The 16,177-nt window shown below is 35.3% G+C and overlaps 1 protein-coding gene across 1 annotated transcript in view; it reads left to right on the top strand.

The window, feature by feature from the left end:
- Positions 1 to 2,570: 2,570 nt before the first annotated feature.
- The window catches only part of LOC136677203 (dual specificity mitogen-activated protein kinase kinase 5-like), a 54,765-nt gene continuing 41,158 nt past the window's right edge, over positions 2,571 to 16,177 (top strand). Inside the window, exons 1-6 of the mRNA XM_066654668.1 lie at positions 2,571 to 3,007; positions 3,951 to 3,999; positions 4,323 to 4,390; positions 14,054 to 14,123; positions 14,707 to 14,747; positions 15,540 to 15,607. Of these exons, the coding sequence (XP_066510765.1) occupies positions 2,876 to 3,007; positions 3,951 to 3,999; positions 4,323 to 4,390; positions 14,054 to 14,123; positions 14,707 to 14,747; positions 15,540 to 15,607 (428 nt within the window). The 5' untranslated portion in view covers positions 2,571 to 2,875. The remainder of the gene's footprint in view (positions 3,008 to 3,950; positions 4,000 to 4,322; positions 4,391 to 14,053; positions 14,124 to 14,706; positions 14,748 to 15,539; positions 15,608 to 16,177) is intronic.

Below are 16,177 nucleotides of genomic sequence, written 5' to 3'. Positions count from 1 at the left end.
ATAACTCTCTGACACATGCTCATCATTATGCAATGAGAAAATAATGTACTGTAAATAAGTTATTAGAGTAAACAAGAGCTTGTTTAGTGCTGGATGTAAAACATTGTCATAAATCTGACAGCATATATCTGGCAGTCGGTGCAAGTCCCTTTATTGATTCTGTGGATGTATAAACCAATGTCAGGCATGATCCCTGATCTCTGCTGACACCATAAATCACATAGTAATAGACTACAAGAGATGTTTCAGAGGTAACAGAAAATGGATATAGAGTGTAAGCATACATATCCTTAGTGCGCCAAAACTTGACCTTCATATTTTAATGAATGATAAAATTGAATGTAAAACCTAATATTTGCACTTAAAAAATAATAACTGAATAGCAATAATGAAAATACAAGACAATCAAGTAGATGTTCAGTGTTATTTCCAGTACTGGCAATTTACTCACCTTTCTTTACTTCCATTTTTCATCTGTCTGCAAAAAGTTAAATACCTCCAGCTCATACATCTGGAGGCAAGTGTGTCTTCTTCTCTGCTAAGCAGCTTGTCAATAGAGAAGAAGAGAGAACAGAGCAAGTTTAGGCTGATAAAACTGCTTTTAATTACCCACCACTGAGCCCTGTCCTTTCTCTTCTCGTGTCTCTCTCTGATCCTCCTCTGAGCCATCCCCTACGTTTGATTTCTGATAATTGGAACTGCTGACTGGACTTTTAAATTCACACTAGCTCAAGGCTGTAACACTATGCCCTCAGAGGGTCAGTTTGACAAACTGCCATCTGCATTTGTATCCTCATCAGCACTCTCCTGCTGGGCACATTAACCCTGCTCCTCCATTAACATCTCTGTTTGTGTCCTGTCTATGTCTTATACTCAGGGCTTGATGAAAGGTACTACCACCTGCTGTTAAAAAATGTAAAAAATTAAAAATAAAACATACAACAGCAAATTTTATCTATAAATGTCAATATGTGAATAATAAAATTGAAAAATCAAAGTCTCTAATTACAGAGCTTTATGGATGTATGGATAAATGTATAGTAAACACAGCACAGTCATCGTAAACAGCACATTTGTGTAAATAAACTGATTGAAACTAGGGAAAGAATGGATGGTTTTAAAATATTGATAATGTTTAGGTACTACATACACTCTTATGTACTCACAGTTTTTTCCATATTTGTTTCCATTACACAAGACCTTGACTTCAGGCAAGGAACTGAAATTTCTGAGAAGGATTTGTACCCTCACTAAAAAGTGTAACTACAGTTCACAATCCCCAAACTTTAATTTTTGAATTCACAATACCCTTAAACTTGTTTTTACAGTTAAGCCATTGTTTATACACCACGCCAAAGAACCCAAATTTTCCCTTCCTTTCGTTTTGCATCAGATGGCACTTAGCCTCCAATATAGAAGAGGAAATCCATTGTTTCAGCTGACACAAATGAAAGATAACCACCCATGTAAAATCTAATGGTTATGCATTTCTATGTAATTGAGTTGCCTCAACATTACGTGCATCTGAAGTGTGTGTATTCACCTGCATGCTTATGCTATTATTTTAGAATTTTAGCAATAGGTCTTTTCTCTCTGTATACTGAAACACAACATTAATCTAATGAGTTTGCAAACATACAAGTTTGAAAGCACACTATTTAACTTTCACCTTGAAGCAAGAATGCTCTGCAGTCGCACTTAACTCCTGCGGAGTATTTAAGCTTTTAGCTTTTGTCCTTTAACAAACTGTGCAGAGAAGGCTACGAGTGGCATTCTTTCACTCCCCATTCAGCTTTTGTAAGGAAGCCCATTGAGGGTGCAGCTTGAAGCTAAAATGTTCCATGGCACAGGCAAACCACAGGACACTATTGTTTTTAGACTGTGAAACGCAATCTGAGCTGTTTTTACAACTAGTGATCCCATCACTGTTGATTTAAGATTCTTTAACACTGTACATTATCTGGTCATCTGGATAAGTTATAAGTACTATATTCATATGAGCATGAAACTGAGACGAAACTATCCTGTGTTTGGAATATCAGTGTCTGTCATGGTGTGTGCACTTAAGCTGTAACTATGGTTAAGATGTTGATTTTCACTCCAAAGGTATTTCCTGTATGTTCAGTTAATGTACTATATGTTTGAGGAATAAAAAAAATAAAATTATAATATATATATATATATATATATATATATATATATATATATATATATATATATATATATATATATATATATATGCAGGTAATATACTGTAGGAGAGGAGCATCACAGTGATTTTAAAGCCGTAATTTTAAGATAAATATACTACCGTTCTTTTAAGTGTTTATTTAATAGTTTGTTAATTTTCCTGGAAATTATTCACAATAATTTTAAAGAGAGAGAGAGATTTTAAAACGCGTAAAAATTAAAGTCGCTTTTCAAAATAATATTGACCATCTGTATGAACAAAAACTCAAAATCAATAGTATAATATTTAGTTTTTGTTGAAAACCGTTGCCGCTCATATCATTTGAACTCTATGGTATTTCATGACGGAACTCTATGGTTTCTGGTCTGTGTTTCCCAGTTCCGGCTGAGTGTAGTTTCCTGTGAGTTAGTGTTGACTGAAAGTCCGATAGAAACCTTCAGGAAAACTGCAGTAAAATGTTTATATTTCAGGACTATTCTGGGTCTTAATAGTATGGAACAATCGCAGCATGTAACCCGAAACCGGAGCGATATACAGACGCAGTTTTAAAATGGTGGAGTTAGTTAGCCGGTTAGCTGTGCATCTTTAGCCATGTTGGTGTTTATGTTGATGTGCTGCAGCAGCTCAACACCACAGCACTAAAACCCCCCCACACACATATATCTATATATACACTTCTCTGTTATGCTTTTACTCGTCCTGAATAACTTCTGCACTATGGACTCCGAAGCTATTGTGATCCGAATAAAGACTCCAGTAGGAGACATGGACTCTTCAGTGGACTGCCCTTCACTGCTCAGCTTCAACGATTTACTGGTAAACACAGCCGTCTTAAAGCCTTATAACGCTTAATTTTCTTTAGACTTATCTTATTAATCAGGTCAATCTCCTCTTTTAGTTTCTGTGCCTTAGAATGCCTTAGCTCAGAGTTTCCCCAAGTTAGTCACATTATTTTGTTTTTTACACAGGAGAAATAAAAGGACAGCTTTTTAAACAGTTTCTAAAACTTGATAATACTTTTGTTGGAAACAGTAAAGGATATTAAATTGATAAAGAAAGTCTCTATACTTCACATAGTTCATGTGTCAGGTCTGTATTGCACCAAAATATGACATTTTTTGAGGAACGGTATTAACAATATTACAATTAATTAGGTAGTAAACATTTTACAGTATTATTTATAAGCACATGTAACACAAACAGTAACAATACAGAGTCATTATATTGGCTATTTGAAGCTCAATATTTCTCAAACACTTTTTGTTCCTTTTGAAAGACTTTAAAAAAAATTTGTGACATATATAATACCCCAAATTAAACTAGTGTTTAACCATTTATTGGCACATTTTAAGGCCATTTTCATATAAACATTATAATAGTCTGTTAGCCATAGCATTTCAGTTCCTTAGACTGGTGTTTTCCAGTTTCATTCCTGTGTTTTCTAGGCTAACAAAAGATCCACTTATGTATGGGTTGTGGTCTCATTCCAATATCTTAAAGTTCATGTTTATCATGAATCTCTCCACTTTTAATTAATTAAAAAAAGTACTGTATCTCAATTTCTTATGAAATATTCTCCTAGCAGAAATCAAGTGTTCTGTCACATATTAAAACTGCTAAAAGATTTTAGTAGTGTTAATATGTTTAAAGTTAAAAGTTTTTTTTTGTGTCTTTGCAGTGCCAGTCTTTTAAAAGCTACAATATACAAAAAAATGTATATTTATTGACATAGGCTTTGCATCATTATTGTGTTTTCCAGGTTGCAATCAGAGATGTCATGCCAGAGGCGACAATTACAGCGTTTGAATGTGAGCCAATATTAACATACTTATTCAGACTACAAATAATTTCATTACTGTTACCAGCGCAAGAGTTTTATTAGCAGTAGAATTTACACTGATTGAAATGAAAGGAAATGTCCTTGTGTTTTGTAGATGACTAAAAATAATATGGCTATAACTAACATTAGGTTAGCAGACCAGTTCTTGGCAGTTTAAACATTTACCTGTGTTAACATTTAACACAAAACGTGACTAGTTAATTGCCTCCATTCTCAGAGAGTTTGTGTCATAAAAGTGATACCATTATCTGTACATAATCTAGATTAACAGTGTGCACCTTTCTATTTTAGATGAAGATGAAGTTGGTGACAGAATCACAGTTCGCAGTGATGAGGAACTTAAAGCCATGCTGTCATATGTAAGTATGTTTTGGCCAGTTTGGACTATTTATAAAAGTTTGTTGCAGTATTGATAATAATCAATGATGTGAGATAATAAGAACAAAAACAATGTATTCAAACTGTCTTTCTATTCCTGATGTCACTGTTGAGTAGTGTATGAATTAAGGACACTTCTGATATACATTTTTAGAATAAAGCTATTACACATTGTAGCCTAGTTTGAATAGTGCACACTCTGTAAAAAAGTAATGAAGAGCTCTTTTTCAATGCCCTTGGCTATAATATCAGTTTGTGAAGGTTTTAATAGATACACATCTTTCTATTAAGTATATTGTTGATATGATAAAACGGACAGGATGATTTAAAGCTGAATGACCGATGCATCTTCACATCATAAACAACATCTGTATGGGATGCATGAAATTTGACCAGTCTCTATTTAACATGAGATGTTTTTGGGCAGAGTTTTATTCTGTTCAATTAAATGGGGGCTTGGGCAAGGTGAACGTTGTTAACAGAAAGAAAAGATAAAAAAAAATATCTTCTATTTGAAAATAACTCTTTCTTTATTTGAAAGTGTCCAAAGTATTTGTGGTCCCAATGAATTATAATTACTGACCTCAGACTATTGAAATCTGAACCACAGCCTGTTTTCATTTTACTATAGAGTCTTGGAAGTGTTTTGTTAGAAGGGAAAAGCTATTAAAAATCTATTATTGTGGATCTATTCACCCTTGGGCAAAATCTTCTCATTACTTAGCGGACTGGAAGGATAACAAGTAGCTACGTTTTTCCTTTCCGTTTCTTTATCGTCACCTAGCATTTGGCTGTAAGAGTTCAGGTCTCCATGGCAACTCGTGACCTCTGACAAGCTCCTTCCCTCTTTTTCAAATCAAGCTCAGCATTAACCATGCATGGTGAATGTAGCCAACATTTTAAAATATAAATTCTATTACTTTACTAAAGACGCTTAAACGTTCAGGTTAGAAATAGTGTGCCCTTAGTCACTTTGCACATTTAAAATTAAATTAAGAGCATTTTTGACCCCAGACATGTATTACTCACACCTTTTAGTCATTTATGCCCAGATTTACCCTTTAAATCTATAAATTCTTATATATCAAAATGTTTCTTCTTAGTTTTATATTGAAATAGCCCAATATAAATCTCACACTAATTATGAAAATTAAATTTTGATTTTACGAACATCAGCATACAGAAGCAAAAACAATTAAAACTCTAATGAGGCATTTGCTGCCAAGTTATGGTTTTGTTGCTGAATCGACAGATTTATGCCTGGTAAGCACACTTTTTATATTGCCAGCACCACTCTTACAGTTTCCATCTCTTATTGATTTTCTTGTAGTACTAGTTAATAACCTATTATTTAAAATCTGCAGCATGACATTGACATATTCACTTCATAAACATGTCATGGCAGATGTCACATACTAATAGGAATTCTCAGAAATTTTAGTTTAGAAATGTGTCATGTACCAATACCAATTATGATTATAACAGATGCAGTAAATTTTATAGTCTTTATTAAAAAATGATGGATGAAAATCTCGCAACACATTTTGCTCCTGAGCCTTCATCAGTGTTTTACATGGAGAGCACCTCATGAACTTGGCTCGTAACTCTCTCTCTCATATTTAGCAGGCTAAATTTCTTAATAAACGGGTAACATTAGTTGTCAACTGGCTTTTGACTTGGGGTGCAATGATATACAAATTTCACAATACCGTACATATTGTTTTTTTTGCTCCACGATACGATACATTTTCAATACAACATGGAGAAAGAGCATAATTTTAATTTTCCTTTTATTTTTTGATGTAGAAGTCAAAGAGGCCAGTACAAACACAACAGTATATTTGGAAAGGATGACTGGTACCAGATATTTTCATTGAAAAAAATAAATAAATAAATAAAAGCAGGGCTTTAAATTCACAGGTTTTAGCACTGACCTGCACTCGTCTCAGCGCCGCATCAAAACAACCCCCTGTAGGAGGTACTGTGACTGGCTGCTGATTGGCTGCTGATTGGCTAAATAAAGGTGATGACCAATGAGAAGCGCGTTCTCTGTTTAGGAGCCGAATCTGCTCCTTGGTCCGGCTGAGAGAGAGCTGTGTGTTTCTGTCTCAAACCATCACCATAACAGTGTAATCTCCAAAATACGTAACAAAAAACGCATCCTGTTACGGTTCAGAACAGAACGCATCTTTTAGTGTCCAAATACAGGATGATTCTGTGTTTCATGGGACGTTTGGCAACACTAGTTTCGAAACCCCTGTATCGAAAAATATTATTATTATTTGTATTGTGACACCCCTGCTTTTGACCATTCAATAGAGTCCTTAGAAAGTTTTCCATGTTGTATGTCCCTGGAGATGTACGTTAAGACAAACTGTAACCTCATTTCATAACTGATAAAGGGGTAAGTTAGAATCATATATTTTGGATGTAACATTACTTTGATTCATAATAATTAATGCTTAATGTGTTACCATATTAGGAACTAATAAATACAAACCCTAACATGGTCATTAAAATGAAATGAAATATTTAATCTTACATTCTAAGCATGTAATGCATCAACCTTTTTTTCTTCTTTTGAAGGTCTTTTGTTTGTGCTGTTTATCTGTTTTGCATGTTTCCCTTTGAGCCAATATTAAATGCATTCCTCAATACTTACTGTTCACATTGCGGATGTCAGGAGTAATGACTTGTAAACGGTTTTCTCTGAAGTACGGGGAAAACTAAATGAAGTATCAACTTTTATTATTTATTATCCAGTACTTAAAGTTTCGCCTCATTAAAAGCATGCCCCCCTCTGGGCAAAGAAATTTTTCAAAATCCACTTTCAGCTGGTGTTGTCTTTTACCCCCCATCAGCTTCCAATGACTATGCTAGCCACAGGCTCAATAATCACTATTTCCGATTTTCCAGAATAAAGGTGTTTTTTATGCCAGCTGCTTTATAACTGTTTCACAAGACTGACTGTTTTCTGAATTAAAACTACAGCTTCATGTCACAGTCCTATTATGATGCTTTACTTAAATAAAGTTTTAGTGAATATTTACAAAAACAAGGTTTTAGACCATTAAAAAAAATTTACACAGATGGATACAGAAGCATACCATTTTCTGGTAGGCTTTTGGGAGAAAGTACAGTGTTAAAGGAAACAGTATGTAATAAAGGCAATTGATAGTGTTTACGAGACACATTTTTAAAAATTGTATTTACTGAATTGTATTTATATTAAAGCATAAGGGGTTTTCCTTTGTTGCATGGCCATTTAATCTATATTGAGGCTGTTGTCAGTTCCAGATGAAGGGATAGCTCTTATGTTGAATTGGTAGGAATTAAGAAATGGCTGCTTTCTAGGTGCTTAAATAAGCAATGTCTATATTTTTGCAGTGCCCTTCAAAAGTGCTTGAGGTGAAATTGTGTTAGATGATTCTGTTATTATGACTGTTAAAACCCCCCACTGCAGGTTCTATAACACAGACTACACTTTGTGCATACAAGAGAAAAACAAACCCATACATGCCATTCACATTGGACGTAATTTAAATGCAGTAAAACAAGAATCTGTGATTTGTACACTGTTGCCATTGCTCTCGCTGAACACCTGCTTTCATATGTAAAAAGAAAGTGAATTTGATGCTTGCAACTAGGGATGAGCAGTATCCACATTTTTCATACCGTCATACCATCTCGAAATATATGATATTATAGGTATGTGTGTGGGGCGGGAGCTGCACTACAAGGCTGTGCTAAGCTTCATGTCAAATTAAGGAACAGAAACGTTGAAAAATATATGAAATAAGAAGGTTCTACATTGTTTAGAAGCATAGCTGGTCAGCTAACAGGCACTGCGGCCACAGCAGATGATAGTATTCATATACTATACTAGTATTTTCAGATACTTTAAACAGAACGTTTTTCAATGCATTACTGCAAAGTATTTAGATCTTGTATCATCTAATATACCTAATATTGTGAAGTGATTTAGGAAATGTGGAGAAAACCACAGGGTACACCAATAGTGAAAGAGGGTCATCGTCTAGCGCTCATGATACAGTGGTACATATAGCCACATGGACTTGGTAGTACTTCACACTTGACAGAGTTTGCAGCTGGGTCAAGAAACACGAAACCCTATGACATCAATTATGAGGAATATCTAAAAAGAATTCTGGGCTCAAATGGTCCAAAGAACAGTAACAACATATCCTGTGGCTAGAGGAGTCCATGTTTCATCTTGTTTTTATACAAAATGGACATCATATCTTCAATGAAAAAAGTACTTTGTACCAGGTAAGAATAGGCAAACTTTCCACTTGCAAAATTTTAACAATTCGTATCCACAGTTCCCAAAGTATTAAACAGTGTAATTACATGGAAATATATATAACACTGCTGTAAATAGGCATCAAATTTTGAATGTGTTTACATTTACAAAATACAGTCATGTCATACAGTGAAAACATTGGAATTTTTGTCTGTTAAATAAAGCTGATAAATCACAGATTCTTATTTTTATTGCATTTTACAATAATTCTCTACACTTCTTCAAATGGAATTTGTACATTCTTTCATAGCAACTGTTGCAAGTTTTTTCAAACTTAACAATATACTGATAAAATCCCCTAATATTTTAACATCTCAGCACTGATGTATAGGCCATATACTTTGTGCTTTAGTTTGTTATGGTCACACAGCTCCAGAATCTCTGGGTCTTGGGATCAATCTCTGTGTCTGCATGGGTGTCCTTCCTACAGTCCAAAGCACATTTTGGTAGATAATTAGCTGTGTAAAATTGAACTCTGGTTTGAATGTGAGTGAATGTGTGAGTTTGTGTTGCCCTGCAATGGACAGACACCATACCTTCGGCTCAGTGATTCCTGACCCACTACAACTTTGATCAGGTTGAAGTTGTTACAGAAAATGAATTAACTTCTTTGCAGTAACATTTCTTTGCAGTGTTTGTCAGTAATGCTGAACCGGAATGAATGAACATTCCTGATTCTATATGAAAAATAAGTATAATTACCACAGGGATGTAGTAGTAAAGATGGTCAAAACTGGTTATATCACTGGTTATGACTTTTGGTGGCTGCAAATGTAATTTTGATTAAATACTTTGTTAATGGAATTCCTGCTTACATTCTGTTGTCAGCTTTTTTTGTTCTCTGTAGCCATTAAAGGAACACTGTTGAGTACAAAGCTTGGAGAGGTCCATTTTGCACAAGGTTTATTTAGTGAAAAAAGGAATTGGAGATACAGTGATCATTTCCCTTTCTGCAGTGAACTTGATGAGACAAGCATTTTATTGCAGTTTGTTTAAACCTGGTGGAAAGTTAAAAGCATTAGTTTTGACAGTATCACACCCCCACACACAATTACACAACTCTGTTACTCCGGTCTCAGTCCACTAATTGAGGAGCACTCTACTCTGGGTGTGTTGATGATGATGATGCGTCTCCTGCAGTGTCTCTAAGAGAAGGGTCTCTGCTTGGACCGTCCCCTCCGGCATGCAGCAGAAGCCGGCCTCTGATCAAAATGCCTTTAGTTATTGTCCAACAAAAGGGGATTTCTTTAATACACTGCTACAGATTAGTTGGTAATTGCTTCCCTAATCAATAAAGTAGTGGAGCAGAAAATTAAAGGTGTGTGTGTGTGTGAACACACATATGTTTTGGAAGAGCCACATTGTTTCCGAACGACCCAGTGACAGGGCTCGAGGCAAGAGAGAGAGCTGTATGAAGTCAGTAGAGGAGAGAGAGGGGCTGTGGTGAGGTGACAGTGATAAATAGGGCTTTTAATACAACAGCTGCAGCAGCTCTGCTTCCACTGCACATCTTCATGTATACTTATGTATTTATGACACACACACACAGAGTTAGAACACAAAAGCATTGCATTACCAGCTTCAGATGGTTTGAGTTAAGCAGCTTAAATACAGTTTTCCAAAATTAATTCATTAATTAATTAAAGATATCACAAGATTTACTACACTACAGTACTGATGTCAAATTTTGGATCCTTATGTGTACTTCAATAAAAATATACAGGAAAAGGCAAAAAACATTCTTATCTTGAAAATAAATTTGTAAGATTTTTCTTTGCTTATTTATAAAAATAACCCAGAAATTGTTTGATATATTTCTTCTGAGATTTTGACACAAATTTGCAAAAATTCAAGAGCAATGTCTGCTTTTATCTCCAAATGTAGTTAAAAAAAAACTAGAGACAAAAGTTGTTTCAACAACATTTACTATTATAAAATTATTTTATTTAATTATATTATACTACAACTACTTGTATTTAGCCACATTAATTAGAATGTTATTAGATTTTAATATACTTCAGTGCAGTCGCAGTGTGAAGCAACATAAACATAATGTGTTATTTTGCTGTTGCTGTTCTCTCTAGACCCAAATCTAATTACTCTGATTCTTATTCGATTTCTCACATTATACACTTCAGTTCAATTAGTTGTAAGCATATTAACATTACTACTATGGCACTACGTCTAATGATTTTGTGCAATATAAGCAAAATCATTATTTTAAGGAAGCAATGGATCATTGAATGTAGCTATATATAGATGTATTTTGAATAGTGACAAACAACAAATGTTTTGAGAATAATAATTTAAAAAAAATTGGCTCTAACTGGTTGTGAGGGTGGGATCTGGTTTTTAATGTGGTACGACCTGTACAAGGCAGTTTCATTCTATGCCCCTCTGCCAAATTTTGAATATTTGAAACATCAAATTGTTAATACTGTGCGTGCTACAACATTAGTAAAGTAAAGTAAAACCTTATGTCAAGAAACAAAATCAAGATACTGTTTTAATTAAAAACAAGGTTGTGAAGGGTGTGTAACTGAGGGAATCTCAATGAAAAGCCAGAACTGATAACGCAAATAGTAAAATATAAAATGAATGTTTAACTATGGAGTAATTCTGTTTATGTTAAATGGTTTTTAAACTCTAGACATGAGTGAGATTATCTGATTTCTTGATGGTAGGTTCCATTTGTTGTTGTTTTAAAATGACGCTGACTCCATAGAGGAGTCATGTTTTTTTTTGTTTTTTTGCACAATGTATTTATGTTCACACCAGTAGGATTTATAGAATCATATCATTGTGAAACCTAAGATAGAAGTGTCGCTAGGTCAAAAGCCTTGATTGATCACTGAGGTTGTAGGTGTCTGGCAAGGTGGTGTCTTGCAAGGTGCCTTGGACACGCAGACTTTGTAATGCAAGCAAGGCCTTCAGAGTTCACACGGTTGTTGTCGGTCTAAAACACTTGAACCGAGTAGTAAGGTGTTATGGAATTCTTATAGGCCTACCTGTTTCCAGTGTATTGGGAGCAGAAATAAAACATAAATGTGCACATGATGTGCTTACGTTTTATATTTTCTAAATGTTAAAACTAAAGCACAGCCCTGTAACACACCCTGCCTGTAACCTAAGGATGGGTAATACAAACGGTCAGCTAAGGTTTGCTCCTGGCTTGAACCAGGAATCTAAAGCCCCTATCACACCCAAATCTTGAGAATCATTAGACTAACTATGGAATATCTGATCCGGTATTCCAGGAATGGTCCTTTCACACATACAGCACTCAGTGGGAGATTGTCTGTGTCAGATGCTTTTCTACAGCAGGAAATGTGCTGCAGGACAAACTTCAGCGCTTTAGCGGCTCTGTTCTCACATGCACAGACTCTGACTTTACCTGGAGACTTTACTAGGGGGCTAGCGGGATTATGGCAGTGTAAAGTCTGTGCATTACCATGCATGTGTGAAAGGGGCTTAATTCTGCATTAGTCTTCCCATGTATCATATTTAAAAATGTTTTTACTCTTTTCTATGTACATCTATGCAACTAAGAGTGTTGAAATGTTCCCTGTACGTATCATTCATTTGTGAACACGGTTACACACACCACACACACACACACACACACACACACACACACTCCTCCCCCACACCCCCACACCCCCTTGTCCATCTGGATTTGTGGTTGCAGAAGGTTGATTGTGTGTGATTGGGGCCTGTGTCCGGGTGCAAAGGTCTCATGCTCGACAAAGAGGAGGGGCGGTCCAGCTCAAGGCCAGATGGTTCTGTTAACACAAGCATCAATTGAAATGTCCTTTTGGCAGGAAGCAAGGCATTTAGATGTTGTGTGTATATATATATATATAAAATGTGTGTGTGTGTGTGTCTGTGTGTGTGTGTTTGTGAGGAAAAATACCATTAAATATAATATAATTTGAATTATAAGTCTTAAGGTTAGTTAAGGAGCATTAAGCCTGTGGCACAAAGGACTGAAATCCTGATGCTTTTTATAAGAAATTGATACATTAAGAACTGAAACTTGAGTCAGAGATGCAGTTTATTTAATAAAGTTTTGACCTTTGTGTTTGATAGTGAATTCAGCACTCTGACTAAATGTGCTTTTAAAACATCATTCTGCTTTTCAGATAAATAGATGTCTAAAGTGTTCATCTGTACAATAACGTGTACATGTATCACAATGCCGATAGAACTGCCATGAACCTCACCGTACATGAAACAGTGAAGATAATGACATTGGCAAAAGATTGATTTTTGAACAAAGGGCCACATACAGTGAATTGTGAGAGTGGTTCTCTTGAAGGTCTTTCATTCAGTGTTTGTTTAATTTATTTAAAAAGGATTACAATGAACTGTTAACATACAATACTATGCTAATGTCAAATACCACAGTTTAATTTATTCTTTCATTAAGTTATTGGGTTTTCAGAGTAATGGAAAATGCAAAAGGTATTTAACAGATTTTTGTTCAAAAGCCTCAAAGAGTACAATGTGAAATCTATCAGTCTTTAATTTGTCTGCGCTTTACCTTTGTGCACCCCATGGCCACTTTACCTCTGCTATTCATGCTATTTTAAAGCACCTAAATCAAAACGTGTGTCAGTTTAAAGAGACAAAATTCACACAAGGATCTTCCACAACACACCACTGCTGACTTGTAAATACGATATATCTCAATAAGATTTTAGCAAGTTTTTTTTGCCACTCTTGGATGATGCAAGAAACAGCAGTAGACGTACATTAATTAAATTTAAACAAAAAGCATTTTTTGTATCTTTAGTACAGTCTCTCTCTGCAAATTGTGAGAGCTGAAGTGAACGAGTAGAAAACATGTGCAGCTCTGTTCCTACCCACCACTAGTAGCTCTGCCCCTTTCTCCTGAGTCAGATCCCTAGTCTTCTCTGTTGATCTTTGTTTTGCCAGCAACGCATGGCTTCTCATAGCCTTCATTTTCCGCCCTCACCATCCACTGAAGTGTCATAAGATATTCCACTTGCATGAGAAAGGGGATGTAAAAGAAAAATAATTGACAAAAATAGGTGTTTCCAGGATTGTGATTGAAAATTATAATGAACTATTTTAGTTAAAAGTGCACTCCTAAAACCATGCAAAAACTGACAGACCATCCAAAAGGTACTTTAATAGACATGCAGCAAGCTTCACTCTTGGGTCAGCTTGGAAAAAGTCTGTAGGTGTAACAAGAAGGCTGCTACCATTGCAAAGCTGCCAAGCTATAAATTTCTCTTGAAGGTCATTTGTCAAATGTACCTTTAGCTTTTAAACATGTTTCTGTATGTGTATACAGTACTGCAACACCGTGATGGAGCAGCGCATGAATGGACTCCTACCAGAGCCACTACAGATATTTCCTCGAGGTTAGTACAGTGTACACTGGATGAAGGTTTGTGTGTTTTTATTTGGGTCCCAAATTTATGCTCAGTAATAGCAGCATTATTTTCACAAGCAAGATGTAATCAATTTCAGTGTAGTTTGCTGCAATAAGCTATAACATGTGCTGACATTTGTGGGGAATTAATTTGCACATAAAATTTTGGTTCAAGTTTGATTATACTGTTCTGGCTGTTTTACTGTAGCACTGAACCTGCAAAATAGTTAGCAATATAAATATGTAATAAATATAATGGCAATAAATGCACATGCCTGAAAGTCTGCATGACATCAGTCAGGACAACAATGTTGTCTTCACTCTGCTTTGAAAATAGAAGTTCTGTGTCATGTTTTGGGCAGGATGTTTTCCAGCAAGTACAGTCTGGAAATGCTGGTGTGACTGTGGCTTTAATAAGATGAATGTCCCTGCAGTTAGGTTTAATCTTTGAGTTGTCATTGCTAATTTATGCCACTGCCTCATTTTATCTCCAAAGTGTTTGAGATATTCTTTTATCGCTACATTTCCTCTGGTCCCAATGTGCTTTACAATACAGCCAATTACTTTTGCAGCTGGCAAGACTCCTGGGATCCGGAACATCCACGGCCTCAAGGTAGGTGTCCCTATGATTGTTTCAGCAAAGTAGCCTACTGATGTTTCATGCTGTGTTCCACTTATTGAAATGTCAATTGTAGTCAGAACACTTTGCTCTTTGTATCACCTTTGTATGTCCATGCTCATCCTTGATTCAGAAATGGAGGTTGGGTTTTCTCTGTTGGTTTTTTGCTGGTAGTTGGCCATTTCTTTTAACGTTTGCAACTTTTTTTTCCTCTGGTCATCTTTTAGGTATTTGTCTGTTAATCAAGTCACAATTAGAGTTCACCATGTTTCAACTAATCTTAAACTCTGTCTTGCCTTTGTTTTAATCTAAACTTAATTGCCTTAAACAAGGAAAAGCAGTATACATTTAAATGGGTACTAATTAAAGGAGAAACGCTGCTTTGCTGGACTAACCACCATGACCTAAAGACCTCAATTAAGTTAGTTATTTTTAGTCATTTTACACTGCTCCTTTCGTTATTGTTCCCAGTTGGTGAAATGTAGATCTTGCAACAAGCAGCCTTGTTAATCTACCTCTTGAATGACAAATAAAGGGCATCCTGTTGATTTCTAATTATTTTTTTTTTCACATTACAAGGATGTTTCCAAAGTTATCTTTAATTTCTTCAAGTAAATGGAATGACCTCTTTCCTCAAGCCTATATTTGACAGCTATTATTCTCCTCACCCACTTGCTAGGTACTCCACATTTTTTAAACATGTCCTCTTTCAGCCAGTTATTCAACTGCAGCATTTGCTGGTTGATTTAATTGAGGATTCAGACTGAGCTTTTTGTTTGACTTTAGGTCAACACAAGGCCTGGATCATCCAGCAGCCGAGGCTCCTCTCCTGCTGATTCTCTGCCAAACAACAGGTGAGACACTCGCTGATCTTCAACTTGGATAGAGAAGAAATATCTCTCTATTCAAGCCGAATAACCAATTTGAAGTAAACATATAAAAAGTATGCAAAAAAAAAGCATAACTCAAAAAAAAGCCCCATCTTTTTGAACAGGACAAAAATAAGATTTAAATGAGTTCATGGGCCCTTTTGCAGAATGAAGGACTTCTTGATTCAACAGGCTTTAGTGATTGCTTATTGGAGTTATGATTTTAGCCAAATATGTTTTTTTTTACACATTTCACAAGGACAGATGATATGATGAAATATTTAGTATCAAACCAATGTTTATTGATATATTTACTGTACATACAGGCATTTTTTATGGATTTTCATGTATTTAGGTTTATCTGCCCTACTATTAGTGTCAGCACATATCTGCGTAAAGTATTAAAAATCAATATTAACGTAATATTCCCATGTTAGTGCATCTCTGCTGAAAAGCAGAGTGAATTACACTCTGTAGTTTACTTTGTAGATTTGTAGATATCTGGATTGATATGATGTATCAATCCAGGCAGTAATTTTGAGATATTATGCAAAT

The sequence above is a fragment of the Hoplias malabaricus genome, chromosome X2 (genome assembly GCF_029633855.1).
Source record: "Hoplias malabaricus isolate fHopMal1 chromosome X2, fHopMal1.hap1, whole genome shotgun sequence".
In the NCBI taxonomy this organism is placed as follows: Eukaryota; Metazoa; Chordata; class Actinopteri; order Characiformes; family Erythrinidae; genus Hoplias; species Hoplias malabaricus.
Note: the sequence above shows the minus strand (reverse complement) of the source record. Positions and strands in the feature narration are given on the sequence as shown.